A 16,427-nucleotide genomic window follows, 5' to 3' on the forward strand; every position below is an offset into this window, starting at 1 on the left:
AACGGGTTTTTGTGACGTAACGCAAGACTGCGTTTCCTAGGAGCGTCGGGGTACAGGTCCTATGATGTCTTTCTTGCAAAGTAACATAACTTCACTTTTTCCCGGATGTGGTGTCAGTCAATTTGCTAGACACCATCGGTAAACTTCTTGGAAAGCCTTGTTTAACAAGGCGATGGGTAAATCTGCCGACTGACCAATACAGAATCATCATGGTATCGTCGGCATACATTAGTAAAAACCCCGAACTGACAGTAGATGGTAGGTCTTCACTTACATGAATGAATCGACCATCACAACAAATAGCCCAACCCTAACCCTAACCGAAGGCTCAGTGATTATCGGTGAATATTCACCGAGACGAAGTCCCGAACTGACAGTAGATGGTAGGTCTTCACTTACATGAATGAATCGACCATCACAACAAATAGCCTAACCCTAACCCTAACCGAAGGCTCAGTGATTATCGGTGAATATTCACCGAGACGAAGTCGAGGTGAATATTGACCAATAATCACTATAGCTGAGACGAATAATTGATTTTGTATAAATACAGAGATAAATATTTCAAAAAAGGGAAAAAAAAAAACATTTCAACGCGAAAATCATCTTCACTTACAATGGCAAAACAACTACCGGCAGCCATTTTGTCCGTCGAGGTGATTATCTGCTGATAATCCGAGATAGCGAGCCATTGAGAGTCCGCGATTTTGTATAATCACCTGTGTATTTATACTAATGGCTATTAATTACTCAGGAGATTGGGCCCGAGTCCACCAGAAGAATGAATCATTTCGAAGGTGGTGGACGAAATACTGACCACCAGTGCATGGACTACCCAAAAGGAGTACCCTAAAAATACCATACCTAAAAACACCCATTTCAAACAGCGTTGATCAACAGTATTTAGGGCTAAGCACCCATTTTGAAAAGGTTAGCTTAGGGTTAGGGTTAGGGTTAGACCTAATTAGGTCTAAGGTTAGCTTTTTAAGCATGTTTAAGATACTTTCTGTATTAATAAAACAATGACCTGTGACCTGTAAAAAATACCTGCACTTAAATGTTCTATGGGGAGGGAAGGGGGAACACACAGCACTAGTGCTCAGTGTTCGGGGTAACAGATAACATGGGGGACACGACGGGGGACACACGCTATGACATCGATAATGTCGATTTGCGCATGCACTACGAATGTCAAGTGGTCATTTCTTAAATTCCGTTGCATCATGCGCTGTCGGTCAGATCACACGGAAGAAATGGAAGAACGATACTTTTTCACGTTTCACGGCTGCTTTGTAAAGTGAAGGTACGAAATTCAAATGTATTTGTTGCTGGAAGCATTCACCAAGGTCACACATGATTATTCTATGACTCAGTGATATTTCACGAGGAAGCCGTGTGCTTTTATATGAGTTTTTCAGTGTTATATATGGGGCGCTAAATGATACTTATTATTTAGAGTGGTTATACGTATATAACCAAAACAAACGCGTATAACCACATTACATTACAAAATGCGTCATTGGGTGGGGGTAACCAATCTCTGTATACAATTTCGCTTTTTTTCTTAATTGTGTTCACATGAGAGGTGAGGTACCTCATCGGGGCGGGTTCCCCGGTCAGCCGGGCCGGGAAACCCCTTAGGTGGGTTGAGTTTTATCCATGTGAATGCTGTTAAATAACCAATGACGCAGTTTGGTTATTTAGACAAAAAACTGTAATGTGGTTATTTACGTATAAGCACGTTTGTTTTGGTTATATACATTAAGTATAATTTTCAGCGGTGAATATAAGAATTTAGTGTTATATTCACCGCGCTACCCGGGGAATATAACATTTTGGAGGCGCGGCTGCTAATCCAATCAAGCACTTTTCGTGCATTTTAAAGTACCACGCTCAACCATGAGCCATTGCGGGCGAGCGCTTTCTTCGGCGCCATTTTCTGTATTACAGATAATATGATTCTGCGATAGGTGAACTTTTATCTAGCTCCATTGGCCGTATCATCTGTAACCAAGGAATTAAAAGGCGATCTCTGCCGTGAACAACTGTAAAAGAAGGTGATCTAGTGAACAGAGAAGGAACTTGACCCTAATCTTGCACAATGAAATTGCTTCCGGCAATAATGCTCAGAAAAAATACCTGTCGCTGTAAACCTAACAAAGTTTTGAACACCTATGAAGACTCTTAAGGCGCTTTCCTTTTGTCAGAACTGGTTGGCCAGATCTGTCAGTTTGCAAAGAAAATGAAACAATTTGAAGGACCACTTGCATGATAATCCCTGGCATTCTTCTGCAGGAGTACATATCATCCTCGAAGTATGTTAATTTGAAGGCGTTGTAGAATTAATTCTTCTACCTGCGCGTTCTGGCCGCTCAGTTCTGTCAAATGGAAAGCGTCCTTAGAATACTCCAGACGATGCATGAACTTACAGCGCCTTGGTTTCGGATACTCCTCTGCACAGAGATAATTGTTCTGCCAAAGGTTTTGATGAAAGAAAGAAGGGTTGTACCATCTAAGACACTTTAAACCTTTGATTGGTCCGTTTGTGGACCACCTAAAGCTGAAAATAAAATAGACACAACACACATTTATGCACTTTTAAAACAAAGTTAGAAACTATGTTAGTTTGATAAAACCTGAGGCCGAAAATGCAACTCCTTTTTCATTCAGTGAGGAAGAAAGTTAACTCCTTGGTGTTTTCCGGCAGACCCATTTCGGTGCTCGTCTCCGACCTTTTCCTCTTTTGATGTTTTGTTATGAAAGGTTGTTTCTACGTTTGTTAAATAAATAAACATCCAACCAACACGTCACCAAACAATCGAAAAGGTGATTTCTTCCTTTAAACCAGAAAACAAGATTCTTGAAATGTAATTTCTGGCCGGCTCCTCAACCCCAGTCCCCCTGCAACCGCAGCACTTAACGTCAACACATACTCACTTGTAAGGAGCATTCTTGACGCAGAGGTAATTGTCCCTCCACCAATAACTTTGACGACCACTTCTTTCTGTAATCCTCGTGCAGCGCATTCCCGTTAATTTTCTGTTATCAGACCATCGAAGGTCAATAAATTTCTTCTTATTTGGCCAACAGAGTTTGGCCCGTGCCCAAGCAGAGTATTGGTGCCGTTCATATATAGAAATACACTTTTTTCGTCGGGGAGTAAATCCTATGAATAAAAACTTGAAATCGTTCGGCCATGAAGGAAAATCTGCAAGTAAAAAAAAAAAAACTTGCCTCAATTTTTTTCTCAGCCACCACTTGGAACAAGTACAAATAACATTACATTCAATGCGTACTATTTGAAATATTCCTGTCGCTTGTTTTTTTTTTTTTTTTTTTTTGAATCCAGCTAATATATGCAGGCCCAAAATAAGGAGCAAACTCTGCGAAAGTGCTGCCACGTCGCATGTCATGACAAATTAAACAGTTTCCACCAAAGAAACAATAATTTTGGCCCGTGGTGTTCCATTAACTTTACCTGGACAGAGATGACTGTTACAAGCGATGGTTTCATATTGACTCCCTCTGCATGTGGCTCCGCCATATTTGGGAGCTGGCGAGTCACAAAGGCGTTGTCTGATTTGGAATCCACCTCCACACCTATGGCTACATGCACTCCATGGCGACCACTTTGACCAGTTACCATCTGTATCGGCAATTAAAAGAGATTTTCCATACAAATGCAGAAAAAAAGGCTTATCAACCTCGTCTCCAGGGTCTTCTCGACTTTCAACACGGTGGATGAGCCGTCATGCTGAAAGCCGAGAAGACCCTGGGGACAAGGTTGAAGTCTCGTTTCAACCTGTTTTTGGCTTAGTTTAAGCTGCACATAAGTTTCCTTTGCATGACTTAACAACACTTGAAATGTTGAGACTTTTATTGGCTCCATTCACTGAGAATCGAAACTCAATAATTTCAACTGCTTATCCTACTGGGGCCAGTTGTTCGAAGCTTGGTTAGCGCTAACCGTTGTGTAAGAGATATCCAAACCTATAGGTTTCCATGGTATTCAACGCTGGTTAGCACTAACCATGCTTGGAGAACCCACCCGGGCCTGGACGTCGCATATTTGACAGTAGGGATCTTAAGCAAGGACTACCACAACGACGGCTTCGAGAACGTTGTCGAAAAGTATTATTTCCCGTCGCTGTAATAATTTTTGCGTTTACTCCAAGTCGTTCGGCATGGAGATTGAGAGTCCACATTCCAAGAATAAAATTGGTGAGAACGGTGTGGATATTTGGAGAGAAAATTGGGAATTCATCGTCAGGTGCTCTAGTCTTCCACATGACCTCGAATTTGATCATTTCACTTCGTTGTCAAGACGAGAACGGCAAAGAAATGTATCAAAATGTAAAAGGTACGTGCACGGCGTGCAGAACTACCGGGTGATCTGGTGACGTAATTTGGATGACTGGGAAGAAAAAATTTAACGCCGTATCCCACAACTGCGCGCGGCCTTCAGTGTTGTTTCCAAACTCCCTGCAGTATTTCCATCGCCAAAACTCAACAGATCATTCCGTTTCTACCACATTTCCTGTTACTGAATGAACATTCAAGTAGACCCGACGAGATCTAACCTCGCTTCTGCCATGTTGAATTCGAAAGTAAGGCCGCGCGCGGTTGTGGGATATGGCTTTAAAATTTTTCTCCCCGGTCCTCCGAGTTACGTCACCAGATCACCTGGTATCGTTTTTGCTATTAAACCTATTCTCATGTGGCGTTCTCGTAGCCCTCCTCGTCGTCGTCGTTCTTGCTAAAGGGGATTCCCTGGTTTTGCATTGCGCAACCCCACCGCGCATAATTTCTTGCGTCATTGGCAGGCGATTTTCATTGACGCCAAGCTTAATTCGTCAAGGAGTGGCTATTTTCTCCTGAACAAGTGCAAATGACTCCATTTTTAATTTCATATTTTTGCTTAGACCGGTGTTTTCATGGAGTAATAAGCAAATCAGCAAAGATGCATGGCCAGCTTTTTGGAAATTTCGTAAAATTGAACGTAAGGAGCCATTACGAGTCGAACAGCCCACACTAAAGTTAAATCTGAGGCCTGTTTCAAACGTCGAACTTTACATGTGCCAAACCTAATGCAAATGAGAAAAATCTATTGTTTTCGCTAATTTGCATTAGATTCGGCACATGTAAAGTTCGATGTTTGAAACGGGTCTTAAGTCTCACAAAGGAATTCAGGTGCGTACGTGAATTAACCATAGAATGACAACAAGCGTTGCGATATATCAAGGATTACATTAACAAAATCGAGCTAAATATGTCCAACATTGGGGATGCGCGGAAAGTGTCAAAGGGGACATTCGAGGGATTCGTCAACGTTGTGACGCCCCCCCCCCCCCCCCTCTCCTTTTTTATTACATTTTTATCATCTCCTTGACATGTTACAACAGCGTGTGAAGTTTCATCGGAAATCTGTGACAAGTTCTATTTCCAGGGAATCACCTTAAGATCCCTAATTCTTTGAAAATAATCTCGATCTAACGCGGTCCAGCTCTTGTTATTCAATCCTGCCGAATATCTTGTTCGCGTTGGCTTCTTGGTCTCCCTCTGCAATTGTATTTTCTTACTTACCTTTCCTCCTAAGATAATCATTTGAAAGGGCTCACCTTTCAAGGTTATTCAGTTTCTCTTTTGTTTACATGACCGCGCGATCCTCTCTCAAACGAACTGACCAATTAGGGCGTCGCAAGAGTCCATGGCATTGGTCTTGAAATACCCACGACTCAGGACACAAAATTAATAATCGATTTCAAATAATTTTCATCGCAATGGGGACAAATTCGGATGGATAGACCATTGAACCAGCTTGAGGCCCGTACTGGGAAAATGGTCGAGTTCCTTTTTTTGCCTGTTATTCAGGATCATAATAAACTTGCAAAAGAGGAACGAGACCAATAATTTCCCGTTACGGACCGAACAAACTTCTTCAATAAGGTTTTTATTATATTTGCGGTACTCGTCGGCCTAGTCAGTGTTTTCTTTCTTTTTCCGATTCTTTTTCGGTACTTGCCTCTACGCCTGCTTCTGTTAAAGGTTCTGGAAAGTAAAATTCGTACTGGAACTCCGACATGACAAAATAAAAAACATTTCTAGTAGTTTGCTTTCTATGGAAACAGAAAATGGGAACAGTTTGGAAACCTATCTAGACTAAATACGCTGCTTCGTGACCGGTCCATCTTAGCGGCCGGATTGCAAAATTCGGACCGCTCAGAGAACCAATCAGAATTATCTGAATTATCCTTAATCATCTCATACTGGTCAGTTTGCCTATGTAATAATTTTCTATACATCCATACACTTTTTGGAACTGGTAGGCAGTTAATAAGTAGGTGCACTTACTAAAGGGACAAACGGGGCTAGTTTAAATCTGTTCTCGTAGGCAAAATAAATCAATCAGACTTTCACTACAAATGAGATATCGGGTTTTACCTATCTTTTTGTACTTCATCTTCCCGCAGAGGAAGTAACGTCTTCTTGTCAACTTTCCTTCTCTTATTACCAAACATTTCTGTCCATTTAATGGCTGAGAAATTGACCACGTCAGCCTCAAAACACTTTGTCGAGGAAGGCAAAGAAAACTGTTTGCCCAAAACCTAGCACCACGTTCGTAGGGCATGGCAGTATTGATACAATCCTGGCCTGTGATTGGTCCATCATTTGACCAAATGATAGTGAGCATCTTTAAGGTTGGCTTGTAACACAGGAATTTGGTTTCCCACTGTAGGTCACGTGGTTGGTCTATTTTGATACAGTTGTAAAATGTAGGTGAGGTAGAAAGGATAGAAAAGTGATCTGGGAAAATTGGAAATTCTGTAAAGAAAAAAATTAGCTTTAAATTAGTTCTGAATTAGCCAATCCTTTTAGACATCACTGGAGAAAGAGTTTACGTTATTCCAAGGTTGTTCTTGACGCCACAAAAACGTGTAACTTGACGTTTCATTAGTAGTACGAACATACATGTAATGAATTTGAATCTTATATGATACCTGTGCAGGAGTACATAAGGTTCACCTGAAAATTAAAAGGCAAAAAGATTAATTCTATTTCCTCAGTTAGAGCCGCAACAAGCAATTTAGACCTCGAGGACCTAAGTTAAGCTGCATTAAACCCAGTAAACAGTTTGTCGAACTGAAATGGCAAAAATGCACGACGCGGCATCCAATCCTTCTTCACTAACAAATCTTAATCTGTCCACATAACTACTGTCTTTCTCTCCTCCTCTCCTTCCCGGAAAAAAAAATAACAGACAGACATTGTTTAGTTTGCGTCTTAAACAAGTACATCGACTTCAAGTTCTTCAAATAATTAACTTAAAATTACAAAATAGTTAGCTGTTACTTACATAACAGGTAATAAACTTAACCGATTGAAATCTACGAATGCAAATCAAACCTGTTTTATGTCCAGCCTGCTTGGAAAACGGTTTCCAAACCATTTAACCTTGGGATCACGTGATACCATGGTTGGTTTTCCGTTCTTGGAGAAATAGTGAGAACCGTAGTGCATTATGGAGCTGTAGTCATACGGGGTACCAAAACTGTGAAAGAGCCAAAAACTTTGCTTTCTGAAGATCCTATGGTGAGCTGTTAAACAAACAGACACAACTTAATATTGTTTAAGGAGGCTCGAACCAGTTTCAACGCTTCCTGAAGTGACGCTCTTATTAGAAGGATCGGCACCACAACGTTGTATCATGTATTGGCGATATTGCCAAATGAAACACGAATTATTGCTGAACAAGATACAGTCATTATTGCGACGTAATATAACACCGTGGCAACGGGCAAGCCCTGTAAAAACACCCTTTATTTTGTCTTTAGTTGCTTATATCTCAAAACCGAACTCGGTAATCAGAAGGGCATGATTTCTTTCTGCAAAGTTTTAAAAATTCTGTCAAGTGGATTCAGAGCCACCTTAATTTCGTAATTGTTTAAGGTAGCTGTGAATCCTCTGGACAGAATGTTTTTTTAAACTTTCCCAATTTTTAATCGTGGCCTTCTTATCACTTTTCAGCAATTCAAAAGGGGGGTCACCGAGTTCGTTTGTGAGATATGAGCAACTAAATCCAAAATATAGGGTGTTTTTGCTGGGCTTTCCCGTTGCCAAGTAAGTGTTGAAACCCTTTCGAGCCTCCCTAAGCGGAAAATGGAAATATCGCCGATAAGATGTTTTTCTTCATGAAATAAAAATGGAATAAATGGAATAATTTCTAAACTTCCGGTCCGGCAACATCTTGGGTGGTCTTTAAGACGTCGCTTATAGTACACTGGCGTAGGCCTCATGAGCTGTGTTCGAGTTTTCCTTCACACCTACCCCTTTATCTCAATCTATGGTTACACCTAGAGAGGTCATCTAGTGCACCAGATCCTTTGTACGTATTTGATATTCTTATGAGCAAGTTTCCTTGATGTTTTTTCGTTATGTATAGGATGGCCTGAGGCCCTATGCGCAATCTTGGCGCTAGGGGACGGGTGAAGGTGAAGGTGAAGGATGGCCTGTAGTGACCCAACCTTTGCTAAGAAATTTGAACCATCAGAGCTAGTCCACACAAGTCAGAGATAGACAGCCACAACACTGGAAATTCCACCCCTGTAGGAATGTTCCTGATACCAAAAAGCCTCAGCAACAAGAGCTGGAAGACACAATGCGTTCATGATAACTCTGGGTACTAAATGCATAAATCACAGTTTATATACAACATATAGAGCGGTTTTTAATTGGGTGTCGAAAGTAATTAGTGAATTGCCTTGGTTTTGCATTGCTTCACTCAGTGATTGGTTCAACGTTCTCGCGCCTCTTTGTGAACCTATCACAAGTGAAACCAAAACCAATCTTGGCTCGCGCGTGCACATTTTCCCGCGCTTTGTGTCGGCTACGCGTAATTACTTCAAGTTTTGATTGGTTTGCTGGATTGTCTCCGTCCTTTTTGATTGGCTAAAGTAATTACTTTGATTTTGGTTTTACGACACTCATTGAAACTCACTCTAAAATACCTGGACTGACGTTTTCCCACAATATGTCGATGTATTCATCTCTATCAGGCCTGCTCTGCTCGTGCCCAAACCCCAGTAAGTGACCAAGCTCGTGTGTTGCTACGGAAACATGATCACAATTAAATCCAAGAGATACTTCTGAGGGCCTGGTCCATAATGCACCTATATTGGAATTACAACTAAAACGAAATGAAGAGCCAATTAGATCAGTAGGAAAACCAATAACGTTAGTGGATAGGACGTTTAAACCCCTCACGGTTCGATTCCCAGAGCGATCCAAGTTAGTTGATGTGCGAGTTTATCCAAGGCTGAGTGCATTTACTATCAAGATTCACTTTCAATATACATTCGTATTCCTTCGGGTGTCACGCAATGCACTCAGTCTCCAAGAAACAGCCATCTTCGGCATCTGATTGGATTGTCCACAAGAATGAAAGTGATGTGATTTAAGGTCACACTTTTAAACCTTACAACTAGTACTGACCTTAGTTCAAACAAAATGATCCTGCAGATCTCACAATAACTTAGACAAAAGTGCCACCTATTTAATGACAGCCAGTGGTTCTATTGAACCAGAGGGCTTATCAAATAAATTAAAGGGGCGGCCCACTCTAAGGTAATCCCTGGTTTGTCAGGCATTAATAGTACTTAATAATTGGATGTATAAAAGCCCCGCTACGGATCTCGTTCTCCTAATGACGTCGCTTTTTCATGTGCTATGTACTCCCACCCTTGTTCCCAGGACCTCTACCTTGGCTCAGCCCAGAACGAGGCTGAGAACGAGGCTGATGAACTCCTACTTAACGATGCGATACAACTCACCCTCTGGAACCATAAACGACACGTGCAAATCGTGTCTGAGTTGTCCTCTCTACGAACTTGACGCAGGAAATGTTTTGCCAGATTTCCATCGCCTTGCGCAACACTTCCACGTGTCTTGTGCGGTTCACTGTCAAAAATGTGATAAATCAACTGATGATAATAATTCGCGTGGATAAAAAAGGCAAACAAACACTCCATGTACACAAACCCGCAAAATTCACTGGAATACAGACCAAAAAACGTACAGTACTATGAGATCGTACAGATGATAATGTAGTTTGTATATGTTACTACCATTGTAGATTGGGTATTTCAACGAACACCCTGTGAGCAGAGCCTCTCTAAAATTCACCACAGCCCAAGTGTCTGGGATAGTCACTACGGTCAAACCGGTTTAGGCAGCGCGCGCATCATATTTTTGACTAGGCGAAGGTAAAAATCGAGCCTTCAGTTCGAAAATTAATCTGGCGTCTAGGAGGGCGATCGAGACTTGGCCTGGGTTTGATTTGTCTCCAAGAAACGGCTTTACACGATTTCTGAGTCCTTTCTTTCTCGTCGAGTTGAAAGGCTCTGCTGGCAGGGTGTTCGACGAAGCACTTTGAAAAAGAATTTACGACTTACAAAAAAAATAACAATAGATGTACCTATAGTAGAATCTAGAACGTAAGGTACCACTCCACCGGGCCAAAGATTGAATTTTCGTCGCAGAGAATTGGAAAATTCGTTACTATTTGCTGCTGATTCTGCGGGTGGGAGACGAATGTCCATCTCAATAATGTTGACATCTTCGGATGATGGATCTAAGAGAAAGCAGATATAAATATTGAAAAGATTTTAATTTAAATATGGGATGCCTGTGGTTTTGTTTTAAGTTCTTTTAAATGGGATTCCTGTGTTTAAATGGGATTCCTGTGTTTCCCTGCTTTGAAAGGCCAAGTGGGGAAAATATCTTGATTCAAGATTAAATCACTTGTTTTTTTTGCTCTACGGGTCTAGTATTTCAAATATTGAGTGGTGTTTATCCAGGAAATTGCGGTGGTATTGTCTAAATTGGATCCTACCAACAGCACAAATCACGACCTATTACCCGCTAAGATCTTAAAGATAGCGAGTAACGAGCTTTCTTAACCCCTGACTGACTTATACAACCGCTTCATCGAGTCTTGTGATTGGCCACTGCAATGGAAGAAAGGTGACTGGGTACCAGTGTTTAAGAAAGATATCACAACAGGCCCGGATTGCTCAAAGCTTGGTAAGCGTTAACTAGTGATAAATACCATGGAAACCTATAGGTTTTGATACCTCTTAACCAACGGTTAGTGCTAAACATGCTTCGCCGGAGCAACCGGCCCCAGGACATTAAGAACTACGGACCTGTTACAGTACTAACGGTGATAGGGAAGGTCTTTGAGAAGCTACTGACCAAACAGCTGACATCATTTATAGACCCAATGTTAAGCAACAACCTGACTGCATGTCGAAAGGGTCAGAGCTGTGAAACCTCCCTAACTGGATTGGTAGAGAGATGGAAACAGGTTGTTGATAACAGGAACGTTGTTGGAGTCTTGTCCAACGATATGCCAAAAGGCATTCGATTAGCTGCACCCTCACTTATTGATCAATAAGCTAAGAGCATACGGTTTTCAAATAATTCACTGGCCTTGATGCGATCATATTTCAGAAACAGGAAAAAACAGAGTGAGGATTAGCCAAGATACAACAAGCGGTTGGTACATGACCACGAAAGGTTTTCCCCAGGGATCGGCCTTCGGGCCTCTTCTTTGGAATGTTCTGCAAAGCGATCTACATTTCTCCACTGATGAAAACAGACTATTTATGTACCGTGACGCTGATGACCACCAATTGTTTTCAGTGGCGAAGACAACTAACGAGGGGGAATGTTTTTTAACTGAGGAAGGAAACAACATCTCTGAGTGGTACAACAACAATCTCTTACAAGGAAATTCTTCAGAGTGTCAAGTATTTATGAGTCAATGAGTCAACGAGTCATGAGTCAATGAGTCAACGAATTAGTGCAGTTAATTAAACCATAAAATGAAAACTAAAATTTCAGGGAGTCCTTAGGCCTAATCACTGAAACGAGGGCTTAGGCTTAATCAATAACTTATTGCTATATTGACTGTGAGTCCATTGACTCATGACTCATGACTCATGACTCATTGACTCATTTGACTCATAAAGCATGCGTTCTCAATTTTTCACACTATCAGGTGATGTGTCTGGGCCCGAGGAATTACACTGTAATTGATCAGAAATCCTAGATAACGCTCTTAGGGGTTACCTTAGACGATCAAGTATCATTTTCGAGTCATGTACGCAATGTCTGAGATTACGTAACCTTATTCCGACAACAGCAAAATTACACGTTGTTAAATTTGCTATACTATCTTATCTTACATATTGTCAGATTGTCTGGCATTTCTGTCGTTCTTCTGATGCCAGAAAACTAGAACGAATTCAAGAACGAGCACTTCGCGCTGTTTATTGACAATAAATTGACGTATGTGGAACTCCAGCAGAGAGCCAAACTACCTTCCTTCATACGCCACGACTACAAGCCATTGCAATCATAATGCATGTACAGAGTAAAAAAGGTAACATAACATAACATAACATAAGACCTTTATTTACACACGATAGGGTTTAAAGCTTACAAGCGCCCCCTACGTTGCGGACTTATTCATTGTTACCAATTCTTAATTTCATCTTAGAAATTCTGATTTCGCAATACCTAGATTTTTGACTGTTGCTTATGGCAAACAGCTTGACTTATTTAGGTCCTTTTGGTCCAAACTTGACAAATTTATTCGATCGTCTGAATCATTGGACAAAAAGCGCATCAAAACGATTAATTACACAACCCTGCTGGACAGTATTTGTAAAGACAAATGTAGCAACTAACGAGTGTCTGTTATATGTATATTTCTCTAGACTTACACATGTACCTATATCTTATATTTTTATTATTTATTAGTTAGTTAATTGTAGACTGTACGCTAGCGATTTTGACAAAATAATAAAGTTCTTACTTACTTACTTACTTGGTGAATATTTCGAAAGTCTCGAAAACTATATCTACGAAGCTAAGATCAAAGAAATCATCATCGGATTGAATATCATTCGAGAAAGTGGGAGAACAGTTTTCTTCTTTTAAACTGGTCGTGTTAAAGGGCATGTAATTCTTTTTACGACAAAGGAAATCATTGCCGTGAACTAAAAGGCGCATGATCCTGGATCTCGTAGAATGGGTTATCAGGCCACTTAAGAGTTAAGAACAAGACACAAGGGTAAAATTATTTTCTTCCGAATTTTAATCGAAGTTTGAGTTATACGTGCTGAAAAACACGGCTGCCTCAAGGTGGTCAGCAAACTCATTGTTCATCTAGCAGGTTGAGGGAAGTGTGCGTTGATAGGGGGAGGGGGGGGGGGGGGGGGGGATAAAAAGGTAAAGTTTCTTTTACGAGCCTAGAAGGCCCATCAGGCCGGAGCGTATCTCCGGTTTCCGTAGCATGAAGCGACTAGGAGTATTTCTACTCCCCCCTGGATGGGATGCGAGTACATCGCAGGGTTACCCCAGCATTTTCGCTGGTACCCATTTATGCACCTGGGTGTCCAAGAACACAACACAATGTCCCCGGCCAGGACCCGAACCCGGATACCTCGATCCGGAGTCGAGCACTCTAACCATGAGGCCACCGCGCCTCCCACGGGGAGGAGGGGGGGGGGGGGGGGGACACCCATATAAAGGGACAGGGGTGCTCGTCGGGAATATTGAAAAGAACCCCTTAAGAGGTACCAAATTATCGGTTTTAATTAGACAAAATTAAAAATTTCGTTAATTGTCAAATGTCTCCTGTCATAATTTTTCGGCTCAACACACTAAAATGTATCGCGCTAAGGCTCCCAAAACCGCTTTTTTAACCCCTAAAAGGTATGACAAGCATCCCCGTCCTTTTCATATGGGAGCCCTCCCCCTGGGGAGGGGGGGGGGGGGTGATTAAGATTTCTTCGACGCCATCTGTTGCTATGTTGAAAAGAACCCTCCATCTCGACCAAAACATGCATTTAGGCTCGAAGATGCTTGAATATCCGTCAGTTTTCTTTATATTACGATCTCCCCGGTTTACACTGGTTAAAACTCTTTGGCCAATCCTTCGTACACCAAACATTACCAACAGTAATTGTCATCAATCGTGATGTGTAATGATGGCCTTTCCCTTTCTTTGGAACTCATATCAAATTGCTTTCAGTGAGCGTCAGAAGGCATTTCAGTTCCTCTTGTGATTAAGCCGGGCAGAGCGAGCGCGTTTCCAATCAAAACCCCTGAAACTAATTCGGGTAGTGCGGATTAACATTTTCGTTTTACATTCTACGAACCTCAGCCCCGAAAAAAATCGAAGCGATAGCAAAACGTCGATGATAACAGTCGCTGGAAAGTTATACCAGGCCAGAGGTTGGATAATAACATTTAAAAGACTTACCAGTCTTGTTATTTATCCTCATGATCTTATCCATCACGGCATAGTCCTTATTATTCTCGCTGGCAGTGGCACGTGCCATCAGAAAAAAACCGAAAAGGCAATGAAGAGAAAACGGCAGTTTACTCTTGCTTTGCATGTCTGCCGCGTTTCGTAAATTCAAACTAACTTCGCAGAGCCCTTCTAGTAAACTGTAAAACCGTTTCAGAATCGAAACCAATATTGACTCATACCATTGAGTGGCGTTGTTGGGTTCAATTGTCAAGGCACTGTTCAGCTTTGATAGGGTCCAGTGGGTGGATGGTTTCCTGTGCGAGTATCCGCAAGAGACCGCGAGACGATTGTCAGGAAATCCCAAGAAACTAAAAAAAAACAGGGATAGAGAAAATGCGCTACCTATTTAGGGAGAAAAAACGCGTCAAATCTTAACTGGATTTCTCATTCTTTTCATATATATTCCTAAATGGATGATAAAGAAAGAAAGAATGTTGGAATTTGAGATTCAATATCGCCTCTTCTTCCTTAGATGCTGATAAGAGTGATGTATATGTGTCAATACCTCATATTTTGTTTAATACTTATGTCTTAATGCGCAGACACAAATTAACCTCGACAGAAAGATATCCAACGATGATTGAAGCTCTGCAATGAATGAGTTGCCAGTAATCGGATCCCTGGTTTATACACAAAGGGTTGTGGGATCGCCAGGAGGCAAACATTGCAAATCGCTGTGAGAAAATGTATGCCGGAAACTTTCAATTGACTGGTGCATTTTAGTGAAATGGTGTCAAAATACTACAAAATTAGGAATGAATCTGGAGAAAATAACACAATAAAGCCTTTCCAGTTGTATTTACGTAAGGATTTTGGCCTATTTCTGAACTCAGCAATTCAAATTATATTGGAAATATGCCTAGTGGCGATCATTGACATCATTGTCCTGTGTGGGGTTGTGACAAGGATCGAAGGTACCCAGACAAGCAGAAGATTCTTCCTCACGTTGGAATATAAATATTTTACTCGCCCAGGAATAACAATGATGTTTTGTCCTGGGCTAGAGCTATTAATCGTAACCAATTCAAGGTTTCGAGATATCGATACTTGTAGATTGGTAGCCCGGTTTGACAAAAGAAAAGGTTTATTTAACAGCTGAGGCATATGAATTCCCATTGTTGTCTAAATCATCTATCGAAACAGAGAATGCTGTATTCTCTGGAACAGGAACATTAAAACAACTACCTCGAGGCAGAAGGAGATTGAAATGGTTTCCTTGAGAAGAATCATCGTAATACACTTAAGTGATTGGACTCTCACAGAATTTGTGAAAAATACTAGGGGCTCCGCAAAAACCGTTAGAACTTAACGTATGGATTTCCTCATGTTTCTCATCGCTCATTTCATCCCCCCAAAGAGCAATAACTCTGCATGTCAGGAGCCCAAGAGTAGGAGCTTGCCTCAGCCCCCATACAAGCCCTGTGAGTCAACCTTTGCCTGTATCTTTCTATTTTTAGAACGCCACGAGTTGTTTGGCACTGCACGCACTGTTAAAATGGCCAATCAGAATAAAGTCATTGTCTAACAAAGACAAAAAAAGGAAAAACAATGTACGCAAATTGTGCGAATTGATGTAAATTGATGTAAACGCTGTAAGTGTGAGTCTCCTGCTAAAGGGTTGGTTCTAAAAATAGAAAGATACGGGCAAAGGTTGACTCGAGGTTATAGTGCATATGGAGGCTCCTACTCATGGGCTCCTGCTCTGTAAAAACAATTTCCATCTCCTCTGACAACTTCTCTCCTTTGAGGAGGTAAATTTCCAGAAGCCATAATTCTTTTATGCAAGACGTAACTAATAAGAAAACAGCCTAAGCACACAACTGAAAAGGGTTTATTGTGTTATTTCCACCAGATTTATACCTAATTTTGTAATAATACGAGGCCATGACAAGATATCAATTTCACAATAAACCTTAATTACGCGAGCAAGGTTAATCCGAGTAAATTTTACGTCATATTTCACGGTTATTCAAACAAAAACTTACACTTGCTGCGTATCAACATTGCCCAAATCAATCTCGGATCCTGAAAACTGTGCCGAAAAAAG

General features: G+C 41.2%; 1 protein-coding gene across 1 annotated transcript in view; it reads right to left on the reverse strand.

Moving 5' to 3' along the window:
• The window catches only part of LOC138019599 (uncharacterized), a 17,824-nt gene extending 3,071 nt beyond the window's left edge, over window positions 1-14,753 (reverse strand). The window contains exons 1-10 of the mRNA XM_068866458.1: window positions 14,330-14,753; window positions 10,472-10,627; window positions 9,828-9,954; window positions 9,006-9,184; window positions 7,405-7,595; window positions 6,999-7,023; window positions 6,442-6,822; window positions 3,479-3,646; window positions 2,938-3,208; window positions 2,430-2,560 (exon numbers count right to left, since the gene is read on the reverse strand). Coding sequence (XP_068722559.1) covers window positions 2,430-2,560; window positions 2,938-3,208; window positions 3,479-3,646; window positions 6,442-6,822; window positions 6,999-7,023; window positions 7,405-7,595; window positions 9,006-9,184; window positions 9,828-9,954; window positions 10,472-10,627; window positions 14,330-14,465 — 1,765 coding nt within the window. The 5' untranslated portion in view covers window positions 14,466-14,753. The remainder of the gene's footprint in view (window positions 1-2,429; window positions 2,561-2,937; window positions 3,209-3,478; window positions 3,647-6,441; window positions 6,823-6,998; window positions 7,024-7,404; window positions 7,596-9,005; window positions 9,185-9,827; window positions 9,955-10,471; window positions 10,628-14,329) is intronic.
• Between the last annotated feature and the right edge of the window lie 1,674 nt (window positions 14,754-16,427).

Source organism: Montipora capricornis, chromosome 10 (genome assembly GCF_036669925.1).
Source record: "Montipora capricornis isolate CH-2021 chromosome 10, ASM3666992v2, whole genome shotgun sequence".
Taxonomy (NCBI): domain Eukaryota; kingdom Metazoa; phylum Cnidaria; class Anthozoa; order Scleractinia; family Acroporidae; genus Montipora; species Montipora capricornis.